The 14,353-nt window shown below is 41.2% G+C and overlaps 1 protein-coding gene across 1 annotated transcript in view; it reads left to right on the forward strand.

Moving 5' to 3' along the window:
* mbl (splicing regulator muscleblind) overlaps positions 1-14,353 on the forward strand; it is a 150,143-nt gene that overhangs the window by 120,893 nt on the left and 14,897 nt on the right. The window contains exons 8-10 of the mRNA XM_072286112.1: positions 3,426-3,521; positions 8,743-8,878; positions 11,349-11,443. Of these exons, the coding sequence (XP_072142213.1) occupies positions 3,426-3,521; positions 8,743-8,878; positions 11,349-11,443 (327 nt within the window). The remainder of the gene's footprint in view (positions 1-3,425; positions 3,522-8,742; positions 8,879-11,348; positions 11,444-14,353) is intronic.

Raw genomic sequence — 14,353 nt, forward strand, 5'->3', positions numbered from 1 at the left:
ACTCAGCAATGAAAAACGATATCACAATTCTCTAAGTTGAATGTGATAGCACATCTGAAGTGGACAAACTTGATGTATTAAACATGGTTCACAAGTACACCGCTAATATGTAACTAGCATTTTTGCAAAACCTTCGTAAACATTGTAACAAATTAACCTAAGATATAAATTATATCGAATTTGTCTGCTTTGGATGTTCTGATGAATGCAATTTACAGAATGGTGATATCTGATTTTGTAAACCTCGGGCTTCCAACTTCTTTAAGCACATAATTATGTAAAAATCCTTGTCAAAAAATGCAGGCCATAAAAAAAAAATTCCACTTCCAACAGTCACTAGAATTGAACCTTTTCTCTGAAATGCTGCAAATTTCATTAAAATTGGCCCAGGGGTTATCTCACAAAAGCATTTCTGCATTTTACATGTATTTGAATAGGTGGCGGCAAAGTTGAGGCTGAGCTAAAGCTTCCTCTTAAGCTTATATCTAGACAAGTCTGTTCACTGGGGCAGCAGAAACATGTGCCATCGTATAGTTCAAAGGTGTCTGCCAAGTAGCTGAACACGGTGTGTCGGTTGTTGTGTTCAACCAGGTTGGAGTGGCTGTGTTGTTGTGAGGGCGCTGTGCACGCAGGTATTGCCGTTTCGCAGACATGCCTTGCTCTGTGTAAGTTAGTGGCAGTTGTAGTCCTCTTTTTTTTTATCATCTCTTAGTTTTGGTTCAATATGTTGGCTGAACTGACTATCAAATACACATATTATTTTCAATAATTATATTAGTTCTTTTTCATATTCTGTGCTACTTCTCTAGAATTAAATAGCAATTGTTTCTAACAGTGCCTTTATGAGAGCTCTGTGAATCAAGCCAGCATGAATGCATAACAATAGACCTTACTCTCTGGTAAGCAGGGAAGAGAAAGGCCTTTCAGTTCTCACTGCTTCAACTAGCGCAAACTTGAACTGAGCTCATCAGCAACCAGCAACTAATTTGTAAATTACTGGTTTGGAAGCGCGGAATATACAGAAAATGACAACATAATACTGTGATGGATCATGAGCATTCCTTTACGCAAAATTTACACTTTGTGCAAGGTTTTCCAGTCACATAAAAAAATGCAGAGCAAGCTATGTATAGCTTGTACATTCATATTTCTTCCGTGTATGTTGCATTCTACCATTCTGTATGTTCTCTGCCTCTGATTTGGTGGTTAGAAATCACTAGAACACTTAGACACCAGTGCACAACACTAAATCAGTTTAGACTGGTTTAAGCATTCTTTAAAACCCCTAATTTCATCAGTTCAGCTGAAGAAGGTTGCTACCAAAAAATAAAAATGAAGGCCAATAAGCTTCCTCTCTTTTTTCAGTTTTGTGCCGAAGCTTCGGTGTCTGAACATCAGCATGATATCACAACTTTAAAAGTATTTCTGGCACTTTGGCTGTTTTTAGTGTTAAAAAAGACCCCCACCCCCCCTAAAAATAAAGCTGAGTTGTAAAATGGTTCATATCTATAATTCCTGTAAAATCCAATATAGTACTTTCTTGCCGATAAAAAATTGGATAGACAGAAGCAGGCACTGTCAAAACTCATGAGCTCACAACAAGCTAGTGCGGTAATATTGGGACGGTATGGCCACCCATCATTTTGTTTTTGAATCTATTCTGGCTTATCAAGTCTAGTAACATAAAAAGAGTGGCCGTTTTACTATTGCAAAACTGTAATTTATAACTACAGCTTATTTTCAGAAGCAATATTTCTGATCATAGATTATCTTTTCCTTCTTTTCCACTGGTAGCAAGCCAGTGCTGTGCCTGCGTCACATATTGGCTAATAACCAAAATGTCTTGAACTTATATTTGCCCATTAACAGTTCAGAAACGGTTTAGCAATGAAATAGGATGTAGCACTGCTTCATTTCGTGCGCATCTTGTAATATCGGGAAGCATGCATGCTGGACACCTGCCAAGGAAGCACTGGCTGCTGCGTTCATGCAGCGCATACATGAAGGCACAAGAAGACAAACTTATTAATACCTGTTAATTACTGTGTGCAGATAAAAGCACAAAAGCTAAAATCAGTGTAGATGTCATGGAGCCTGCATTGAGCTTCCTGTTCACGAGGCAAATGAACAGACAGCGCAATTTGTTGTGGGGCATACGGCTCACTTATGCAAAACTAGTATATCAAGTTAAATCTTGTTTGAGACGCTTGTGGCGTAAACATAAGAACTACTTGAGGTCCAATTTTGCAGTCACACACTAATGCATGTTCATATTCTTGACAACCTTTAGCATAGTTGGGTTGCACCCCTTTCTTATCAGTCAGCAGAAGGTTGCTTTCATGCACACGTTTTATTGGCATAGGTTTAAATGTGGCAATCATAGACATTTATCATGCACATTGCCCATGCCACGTTAACAGGCCAGTATTTTATACAGAATCATGAGTGGCTAAAAGTTGCTAGATCAATAGCCAAGTGTGAGGAAAAAGTATGTGCATGGGCTGGTTATATTAGAGAACTCTGTCTTTGTCCTTGTGGCAGTCTTTCACCACATTTACTTCTCTACTACTTGTATTGTCTTCTTGTGTTACACTCTGAATGCATTCATTTCCCTGAAAATGGCTATGTAGGGCGTCCTTTGCGTGGCCCTTGTGGCAAGAATAGTTTGGGTTGATGAGAGGACAAATCCACAGGCAGGTACTCGGCAGGCAATTGTCTTGCCCAAAGATGCATGCTGTAGCCTTTAGCCTTTAAATAATTAGGCAAAAAGACAAACCGTCAGTTACTCGTTCTGCTAGGATGCAGCTGCTCGGCTTAATTAGGCAAAGCCTGTGAAAGCTGCAGCTAACTTTTGGGTCTACATCCTAAACAAGCTTCGTTGTCTACTATTTCTCTTTGTAATGGAATGTAAGAATGGTGCACCTGAGCACAGTGGAGTCAGTCTGTGCAATGTTGCTGTTCGTAATTATAAACAAGGCTTAAAGAAGAGCATGGACACAGGTACAAATGAACAGTCAGAAATGTACACACAAGCGCTAGGTAGCTGCACTTCAATTTTCAGACCAGGTTCGAATATAGTAAATATGCTGTAGCTCCAACAGCATAAAAACAAAAACAAATCAAGAATGAAACAGTGAATAGAAGGTGATGGGGTGCTCGTGTGCCACCACGGAAATTGGCTACTAGTGTACACAAGCAGCAACAAAAGCAGAAGGCTGACCCATAATGAAAGCAGCACATGTGCATGGAAGCCAAAACCACAGGATGAAACAAGCCGTAAATTATAGACATAAACATTAATCCAAAACGTTGCTCCGTCCCTTTCCCCTCCCCATCCCTCCTCTCCTTTAAAAAAAAATTAATAAATTTAGAAGGCTAATATCAGGACCACTGTAAATGATGTGGTTGCTATGCTTCTGTCACAGTGTTGCTGCCCTGAGTCATCATTACCACATCTGCTTGCACAAGACTTGTTTGACACCCAACAGACTGTCTATGAGGTGTTTAGGCCTAACATTGTGGCAAGTAATCAGATTTATTTCAATTTTCTCATGCATGATAATCAGCTGCAGTGTGCTTGCTCACAATATGGCCAAAGCCTCTTGTGGCTTCTTGTGGCCAAAGTGCTATTTTTTTATTTAGGTGTTCTCTTGAGCAGCAACAAATGATAGGCAGGAGGGTGTCGTATATATTTTTAGGCCAGTCATCATTCCGTGTTTTGCAAATGTGGGCAGGTGTCATGTCACATATATGGTCCATGCCTCTTGCGCCTTCTAGTCCGGCTTACTTCTAGTGCAGCCTGGCAATTGTGCATTGATGTGTCACGTGCCACCAGCGCACTTTGCCCAACGAATTCATTCAGGCACAGATTGCTAGTGTCCTGCTCAGTCAGTGCAACCATCAGGCCCACCTTACAGAATACTTATAAATTCATGGTTGAGAGCCCTGGATCTGATCTCGAAGCTGCAGTTTCCTAGGTCACAGGATATGGTCAGACAAAGAGATCTCAATTTGTCCTAGTTTGAGAATGCATTTATCAAAGGAACTATTGCTATACTAGACCATCTTGTGATCTCCATAGAATTTACATTTTATTGTATAGACATTGTTTTGAAGTGATATTCATATCCTCATGTTTAGTTTTCATCCATCTTGTGGTTTGAGCTTTTATGCAGATGTGCTGTATTCTTTGCTGTAGCTAGATTGTCCTTCTGCTTTTGTCATTGCTAGTGTGCATAAGCTACCCAGTTCATTGATGAACTTTAAGAACTTATTTTGTTTCCTTACACCTTGTTCTCCTTAAACAGCTATTTATTTTTCCAGTTTTTGCATGTATTCCACCTTTGTCTGACGATAGAATTGTTCGTAGTTTCCAAACATTTGCGTCTTCAACTGTGCCTTTGTAACTATGTCCTTGCCCTTCCTTGTGCCACTCTTTTAATTATTAGCTGTGAAACATCCAACCCAAACCAGGATTGTCACTGCAACCTTGCTGCATTGTGCTATCTTTTAAAGGCAAGTAGTTTCCAGTGTAGCTTGCACAGAGTTTGTGTAGGAGCATATGGGTTATGTCTCAGTGGAATAAATCACAGGGATATCAGCGCATTATGAAGTTTGTTAAATCATGACATGCTTTTGTTGTGTTGAAACAATTTCTACTAAACATTTGTGGGCAAATTTCAGCTCCTTTATTTTAGTTAACACATCTTAGCAATACAGTTTTTTTTAAGGCTCCTCTAGGCACATGTTGGTGGCAATATGATTTGTTTGACATGTACAAATTTTAATTAATTGGAAAGACAATGCGAAATTTTTTACTGACGTATACATCCATGAAGCTTACAGCAGTTCTTAATATATATATATATATATATATATATATATATATATATATATATATATATATATATATATATATATATGTACGATCTTGATGGGCAGGCAGTTTTGTCATCGTTTATAGCTTTTTCTTGGTATACGAGAGTTTAACCATGTATATTAGCACTCTTTATTCATACATCACTATATATAGGGAGCTTTTCTTGTGAAAAGTGCTTGGTGTTGTTTTTTAGAGGCTCAACTTTTGTCAATATATAACTGCAGTATTCATAATAAAACAATCTGTTTTTATGAAGTAGGCGAGTCTTGTTAATTTAATGTAGGAGATATTCGATGAGGACATTGTTAATCTCTCTAGTGATAACAACACGGTATGCATTGACAATGTGCCTTACGAAATGGAATTTGAAAATTAGAAAGTTACAATTACAGATAGGTAGGTCGCTGTCTGATGGCACGAGTAATAATGTCATAGTGGAGTGGAGACAGCGCCTGCTTGACACACACATTAGGCTGGCAGGTAGCATGATGTGATCATTAACATCACACAGTGGAGACAAATCTAGCTTGTCACACACACGCACACTGGTTGAGCCCCACAGTGCAATCACAATGAATGTCTCGACACACTTATTTCACAAGGAAAGTTATTGCTTATTGCTTGACATAGAAAATGGTTCCCCAATGGTATCTGTCCAGTTTTCTTCTTTCTTTAGTTAAGGGGAGGGCGTGGAAGAGCTGCTTGAAGCACTTCTAAACCTTGAAGTTCATTCTAATCTCTGGTTGAAAGCATTGCCATGAAGCATCAAAGCCTTGTCATTGGAAGCTTGTAAAAAGTGCCCATGTGAACCTTCTTGCACATTACTCAGCAGAAAGATTTTTCTAATTGTTAGAGGCAATCTGCAGTAAGTGCTTATGATATACCCATGAAGTGCCTGAAGTACTGCTTGCATCGTGCATAGAAGACATGTTATGGCTATACTCCCCAGTACCACTGGAGCACTCAAACTCACAGGCATGTGCACATGCACACATGCAACATACACATGTGTGCATGTGCATCTTTTACTACATGCAATACTTATAACTTCATATAGTGCAGCAGCATGCCTAACTTGTTTATATTTAAGACCATTATGTGAGGATATTTTAAAATAGTTGTACAAAATCTTGCTAGTTTTTTTTCTTTTTTTTAACGCTCGGCTAGAACTTGTGGAACAGAAATGAGTACGTGGGTAATACAGTGCCGACTTGTAACCTTTTCCTGGAAGTTGTTGAGAGGCAACTTTGCCTTGCAACTGTCCCTATTAATACATAGCCTTTGCTTCGCATCTATTGAACACATTTGAATTAGGTTTGGTGCATTCAAAAGAGAAACTAAAATCTACCGACTGGTAAGAACAGGTTCCTTATTTATGACCTGAATTTCTTTGTGAAAACGCCAGAAATCGAAAGTCATCATTTTGTAATTCACACTGAAAACGGGTATCAAAGTACCATAAATTGCATCACTTGCATACCTGCCAAGTCTCCCAAATTTTTCTTAATGCTTATGAATCCAGGCCTGTTTTACGATTTTACGAATGTTGCATGAAGATTTACGAAAAATTATTTTTGCTTGCAATAATGTATCGCACGTCAGTCTCCATACCTCCTGTTGCAAGTCTTATGATGGTGAAAGGATGCAAGAGGGATACTCACTTCAAGGAAGTTTATATGAACAAGTTCTTGAAGCAGGTGAAATCGGCAACAGCTAAGTCTCTGAAAAGGTAACTGTGACCTAGAAACAGTTTGTTGCTTGTCATTATTTGCTGTTCCAAGAAGTTTGCTGCTGATGCTCGGTATGCTGTATAAACTTAAATCTTTGTTACTCAAGTGCTAATGTATCTCCGAAAAAATGTGTGCTCAGGGCAAGTGTTAAAAAAAAACAGTGTGTGAAGCAAGAAAATAGACTGCTATTATGGTTGCCAGGAGACAGCACCAGAGGGCTGGTGATATTGAAAGAAGGGAAAGGGGGACATTGCAATGGGAAGAATAGAATGCAGATATGAATTGGAAAGATGAGTTAGTTTGGGGGGGGGTATGCTCTGCATGAGTCTAGGGCTGAAGGCCAGCTTGGATCTAACCGCACACAGTTGTTACGTGGTATTCCCCAACTCGTAGCACATGTAATCGCAGTTATGTTGGGTTCAGGCAAATAAAGCAATCGGCACTGTCAACTCTAACACCGTTTATTACTATAAGCAATAAGGAACACTTGCAGAGGGAAGTGCAACGCTGTAATAAGTGATAAATAGGCTTGACTCGTTGCGTGTGATAGTAAGGCAAATGAGGTCATGCATGGGTTGCAGCACGGGGTGCCAGAGAGAGCGAGTCTCCACTGGTGATGCTATTTTATACCTTTTTTACCTTTGTGAGGGGAATGTCCTCCTTGTGCATCAGATAGCTTTCTCATGAGTCGGGGGAAAGGGTGTGTCGAGAGAGTGAATGAGAATTAGCAGAGGGTGTAGTGCGCCTCTCCTGTGTCTGTGCCAGCTTTCAATGCATTTGCAATGTGCGAACGCGGCGACGTGACTACGCGAGAGGGAATGGACGCGTGTGCTCCCCACAAGTGATAGCGAAGGTGTGTGTCATCTTAACTCTGTCTTCTCATTTTTTCTTAATAAAATGAATAACCATAATTTAATGACCCATAATGCTTATCTATTGCAAAAGCTTTGACAATCTTGTGGCCGAGTTGGTCTTATTCTATAATGGGCTGTTTAAATGTAGCCATGATATCATTGAAAATGTTGCAGAAGATTTCTTTCACATTTTGTTTCAGCAATCTATTGGTTTTCTGAAGAGGAAAAAAGACATAAGAGCTAAATGGCACTCTCTCTTGCTATGATCAAAAACCTTTTGTCTTATATATATCTACTTTTTATTCTTGCTTGCCCATATTACCCAGCCCTCCAGTTTACATTTCGCAGCCCATATCTCCCTGGTCAGCCCACCTAGTGCTGGCTTCTGGCGGTCTTCATCATAGTTAATCCTTCTGCTTATTGTCTTGCTGCATGACTCAACTTTGTCATTCTCCTTCCTTTGTATTTTGAATTTCTTCGAATAAAATGTTGCAAGTCGGCCATTACCCATGTTCTACAAGTTCTGCCTGTAGAAATGCTTGGATCAGAACCAACAAGCTCTGCTTCACCCTGTTCTCAACTGTTTATTTGGCTTATTTATACCTACATCACGTGCCTGGCTTGTTCATCCATATCAGCTTGCAGTCATACAAGGGTCGCACCTCTTCAAAGAAAGCCTTTTGCTGCATTAAAAAAAATACATATATTGCAAGGCAAATGAGAACTGCTGGCTTCATTCAACTAGTGGCTTCTTGCTGATGCCTAGAGTGCTATGGATGTGTGTTTTGTTGCCTAACTTGTATGCTTTGTTGGCTATTAATGAGCCATTAATTTTACTGAATTTGGGCCCAGCCTTTGCTGGTGTATGGGGTCTCAGAGTTATAGCTCAATTTTGTTTGATAAGTACACAGTTGTACATAGCCATTAAAGTTATACTCATGTCTGCATAGGCTAAACTGGCCCTGCAAAACAGCCTGGCAAGAAAATATTGTCTGCTCTCGGATTAGTAGTGATGTTTGATTGGATTGAAACAAGAATTCGCAGGCGAGTGCACCATACCTAGGCGGCCAAATAAACAAGCCCTTGCAGCAGGCAGGGGCCCGCTTGTCCAGCTAGCTGTGTGCGCATAATGGGCTTTGCCGCTGGCTGTGCACAAGTCCTTGTTGCACTCTGTTATGTGCTTGGCTCACCTGCGTGCACGCGCCCGGCCATTGTGGCACAGCGCATTTTCTGCACCTGACCCCTGCCCCCGGCCCGTCTTTTGTGTTGTTGCACACAGGCATTGCCCGGTCTTGTACCTTACACAAAACGCCCTGCCCTCGATAAGAGCGGTGTGCCTGTGTACCAGCCCAGCGCCACAGCGTACCAGCAGGCCCTGGCTTTACAGATGCAACAGCCCTTCGTGCCTGTTTCGTGTGAGTAGTCGCCTAGCACGCTGTTTTGTCCTGCTTTTGCTAAGCACTTAGTTACTTGTGAGGCATTGCATGCAACCCAGCGTAAGCTCTTAGTGCTGTCCCAACCCCCCAAAATTTAGTGGCTGTAGCCACCTACCGTTTCCATTTACACCACCTGGATTTCTCACCAAAACAGCACATGTCCGATTTTTCATCAAAGGGAACATGTCTGATGAGCCATCTATCCATTATTTGGCCAAATCGTGCTAGGTGTTGTTCAGTTTGCTGTTATTGTGAGATGTGAATGAAAGGGAAGATGGAGATTTGGTGACCTAGCACATCTTCCTTTGTTTACAAATATTTTGTTTAAAGCTGCTGGCACTCTGAATACCTAAAACATTGCATGGAAGAGGTTAGAAATAGTACAAATCTTTATATGCCAACTGCTGCTGCCTGTTATTCTTTACACTGTTCTTGCATGTATTCCTGGCTTCTTTGCTGCTTTTTCATGCTAAGTCACTGCTGACAACTGTAATTTTTTCTTTCTTCTATAGTGTTTGAATCAAGAATAGGCCTCTGATAATTTGCAATGCTGCAAGTAGTACTGCACATTCCTCATGAGTTATCATCTCATATTGTTTATAGATGTTCTCTATAGGTGCTCCTAAAATACCATATGTGCTACATGCAGATATGTTTCCAAACTGCCATATTGGCATGGTACTCTTAGTGTCTTTATCAAGATTTGAAACATGCAATAAATCTATTGTTTTTATCAACATGGTCTTAACGGTTGCCAGGAAACCCTAAATGTGCACGCACGCACACACGTGCACACACACACACGCCACGCACACACACGAGCATGCTTAATGGCACATAGCAGCAATAGCTAAGTTTGCACATTTGCATGAAGTTCCATTTATATGAAGCACCATCGGCATTAACTCTTTCATTACCACACCTATAGAAGTCGATCAATTTGAATGATGGTTTTTCTGCATGTTCTTATACATTTCTGTTGGAATTCTTCTACTAGCAACATGGTGTATGTTGCTGGTGCATGCACTCTCCGAAATGATGACTGAACTTTAGCTATTTGTCAGACTTAAAAATTTTGGGTTGACTGGAGGGAAAGAAAACGTTGACTGGAGGTATCGTATAGAATGGCCCTGCGTGCTCCTAGCACTTCAATAAAGAGACTCAAAATTTGCGTTTCAGTCGATTTGGCAAGATAATTTTTAAATGACAGCAGCAGCGAAGAACAGAAGCTTGTCTTGGTTTGCCATTTTGTTGGTCACGTATAGGCTGCTTTAACAATGCCTCAAACAACAGTAGATGCTCATGAGTATATTGTTATTTTGATAATTGTGTTCGAGTAACATCAAGTGCAACATTATTCTACTCCCCATGGGTTGCTTTTATCCATCACTGCTTCGACAGCGTATGCACAAACTATTATGAGCGATCCTCCCCTTTGTGTATGGTTTTCAGCCACACGAGCACGCAGTTGATTACAGACCGATCTTCAACCGAAGCTTGACTAGCTATCTAAGCTCTTACATTTTGTACACTGCTTGTTCATGGGCCCTTATTCATTGCTGTACAATATTGTTCAACATTCGACATCGCTGTACAGCACTGTGTGGGAACTGAACGATGCATGTGGAGGCTCCAGTGCCAGATGGAGCCTCCACATGCATTGCACACTACAGCACACTACACCACTTTGCTTGCCCAGAAAAGCTGATTGAACGGAATAAACAAGTATGAGGAGGCTTCTGCATGCTCCCTGGCCTGACAACCATTGCTTGGTGAGCCTAAAGAATGCAGTAAAACAGGAACCATGCGCCTGCTGCAATGAGTAAAAACAAAAGCTCCCTCAACAACAGCAACTTACCTGCTCTTACTTTTGCAAAGCTACTGCTTTCCTGCATAGCATGGGCATCACAATGGCTAGTATTGATGCCAACAAATCTGCGTATAATAATGTTATTGCATGATCTGACTTGGAAAAATTGGGAACTGGTAACCGGCTGCATGTTTTATATATTTCAGACCTTTTCTTTTTTACTCTCAGTACTTAAACTAAAAATCGCAGATATTACTTTCATTTATGTTCCTTGAGGTGCTTCTTTGAAAGTTCACATAAGAATTCTCAAAAATTGTCTGAGCAATCATCAAAACACCAGTAATTAGGCTATAATTATATGTATTGCCGTATATGTTGGGACTATTACATCTTGAAATAAAATGTTAAAACATAAAAGCACCAAAAATGACCACATTTCTCGCGGTAACAAAAGAGTTAGATTCATACTGTTTTTGCTTCCTCCATGTGACGCCAAGGCACACACCTGCAACTGTTGGCTGTGAATGCATGGCTCTAACTGCACCCGCTCCTCTCTCTCTCTCTCTCTCTTTCTCTCTGCCCCCCGCTCCCCTGTCTCACCACCACTGTGCACCACCACCACCAATGGTCCCTCCCCAGTACCCACGATGCCCTCTGTCACTCTGGTATCCGCTGGTGTGGCTGCTGCTGCCCCTAACGCTGCTAGTGTAGCGTACTGTGACGACAATGGTCAGGTACTCACAGCCTTTCTTGGGCGATCACGCTGGACCGCATAGTAGGCGCACCTTAACTCTCAAGTCACTTTGCATGTGCCCACATTATTGCACACAATTTTATTTTATGAACATCCTGTCCATCACATCAATGCGCTGCATGCCACAAAGTTTGTAATGCTACTGATTAAAAAGACTGCCTGCTTTGGACAGGCATTCTCTAAAAGAAGCTGGTCTAAGAATAGAAGTAAGAGAGGAGGTACTCTCATAAGCTTCAAGCCTGTCCCGTCATAGAGCTTGTATATCAGGTTGTCAGATACCAGTGCTTTTTTTATATATAGTGATGACATTGGATTTTCTGTGCTACTGATAGGAGATTTTCACATATATTACTTCCTCTGAGCTGTAAACACATTGAGCGAATTAAGCTATCTGCATTGTCGGGCTCATGGATAAATTTAATAATGTGTTAAAGCAGATGTTTCAGATGTTGGCAGACTGGAACATTGTGCTTGCATATGTGAGGCTGAAATAAGAAATTTACAAGTGCCTGTGTGTGCATCATCAACTAATCTGATGCACCAAAACTATAGGAAGGGTGTGACACACTGCATGCTGTGACAGAGGGAGCATTACTCTTGCTTCACTGAAATAGACAGTCACTTTCATCTAATCACTACAGTTACCTTATGCTAAGTGAAATACAGAAATCGTCATCACTTCTTACACAAGTCACCACTTTGTAAATCAGAGCTCAGTGCTCAGTTTTCAAAGGAAAAGGTTTTACTCGTGATTGAATGTTATACTTAGTGCTCACACTGGTCCGTAAAGCCTGTTGTCTGAAGTCTTGTGTATCATATGTGCCTCCAAGATGTGTAATCGTGTAAAATTTTACTTGTAATACTAAGTCATGCTTAGTGTTTTCACAACTTCATCTCATCTTGCCTGAAGCCTGTTGTGCATCATATGTCATAGGAAAGGTGGACAAGACACGAAGGTGTGCATCAAAATTTTGGAAGCAACAAATCATTGTTCACCTGAGTGGATGCTAGATGGTGCTACGATACTCCAGCAGAAGCTTCATTAAGGTGTGGATTATCTGCACCTTGATAGTGCATGTTCTTTGACATCCACCTGAAGCAGCAAATGATGATCAATATCATGTACAGCCTGTTTCACACTTAAAGGAGAACTCTGAGCGCATTGCATGGTGATTCGGCGAGCGCTGGAGTCGGGTGGCAGCAGCAGTTCGCACAGGCGCAGACGCTCGAGGTATTAGTCTTGAACCGCGTCATCTGCTACGGCGGTGTGTGCTGGCAGCATTGTCGGTAAGCATGCTACTGTCGGAGGCAATGCGCGGATTTCATTTTTGCTGAGGGAACTGAACCGATGTTCTTTACTAAGCGTTGTACGATGCCAACCTCTGAGCCTTCATTGGTGATAATGGGGTTCTACAAACTTCTTTTGATAACATGCTTCGTTTGTTTTTTCGAAAGGCCGGGGTAGTGAATATGTGCATGTATATTTCTTCATTGTGTGTACTACCGTAATGTGCAGCGGCAAGGAAGAGACATCAAAAGTGTGTGTGCAACATGGCTCAGTCTTTCTTTGACGCGAAAGGAAAACAAAGCACTCAACAATAATATCTATGCGGGTCAAACATGATGAAACAAACAGGTATGAATAAAGGAATGCTTTATGTTAAGACACAGAGCTGGAAGTGATTCTTCTCAGCAATAGGTCATTATACCGGACAGGCCCTGCCAGCCGGCGGGAAAATGCACGTGTCATGCTCTGCACTTCACTTAGTATCTTGTCATGTCGCCAGCGGCAGCGATGACGGCGATCATTCTGGAAGGCAGTGAGGTGTAAAGCAAAGAAATATACATACACATTGAAAAAAAAAATATATATATACGTGCACGCACTCAGTACCCCAGCCTTTCGAAAGAACAAACAAAGCATGTGGTTAAAAGAAGTTTGTAGAACCCCATTGTCACCAATGAAGGCTCAGAGGTTGGCGTCGTACAACGCTTAGTAAAGAACATCAGTTCAGTTCCCCCAGCAACAATGAAATCCGCGCATTGCCTCTGACAGTAGCTTGCTTACCGACAATGCTGCCAACACATGCCGCCGTAGCAGATGATGCGGTTCAAGACTAATACCTTGAGCGTCTGCACCTGCGCGAGCTGCTGCTGCCACCCGACTCCAGCGCTCGCCGCATCGCCCAATGCAATACGCTCAGAGTTTCCCGTAAGTGTGAAACAGCCTGTACATCAGTGGCACCATGTGTAGGAAAGACAAAGTTGCTGTCACAAGTCCTTTCAATCTCAGTTTTAGGCAGACAGCCTTTAATTATTTTCTTTTTAAAGGGACATTGAAAAATATTAAGTTAAACAGGATTGGTAGATTGCACATTTCAAACACCAAGTGCTGTGAGTGGAGGATTGGTAAACCACGCAGAAGCAAAAAAAAAAAAAAAAAAAAAAAGACTAGTGGTGATGCCACTTTGAATTTCTTGCACCAGCCTTCTGTGACATCATGAACTAGCTAATTGTTTTCTGTCAAGGAAGGGGTATGTTGTATTCTAAAAGAACCAGTCTCAACCTAGTAATTTTTTCTGCTTTAGTCTTAAGGCAAGTCAGTGAGAACTTGGATTTCAAATCTTCCAGCTGAGTTTTGTATCAGTGGGAGAGATTTGGTGTGCATATATTCTGAGGCATTCACTGTATTACATCTGTGTGACATCATGACCCTTACCTGGGGAACTAATTTCTAATGCAATATTGTACAGTCACCAGTTCTCATTCTGATTGTTGACGTGATGCTCTTGGGCTGATCCTGGAGGCACCGTGCTCAGAGGCATGGATGAGCCAGTCCTGATACCAGTGGAGTGTGTCCTTGTAAACATTTTAATGTGATAGCATTGTA

The sequence above is a fragment of the Dermacentor andersoni genome, chromosome 2 (assembly GCF_023375885.2).
Source record: "Dermacentor andersoni chromosome 2, qqDerAnde1_hic_scaffold, whole genome shotgun sequence".
Lineage (NCBI taxonomy): Eukaryota > Metazoa > Arthropoda > Arachnida > Ixodida > Ixodidae > Dermacentor > Dermacentor andersoni.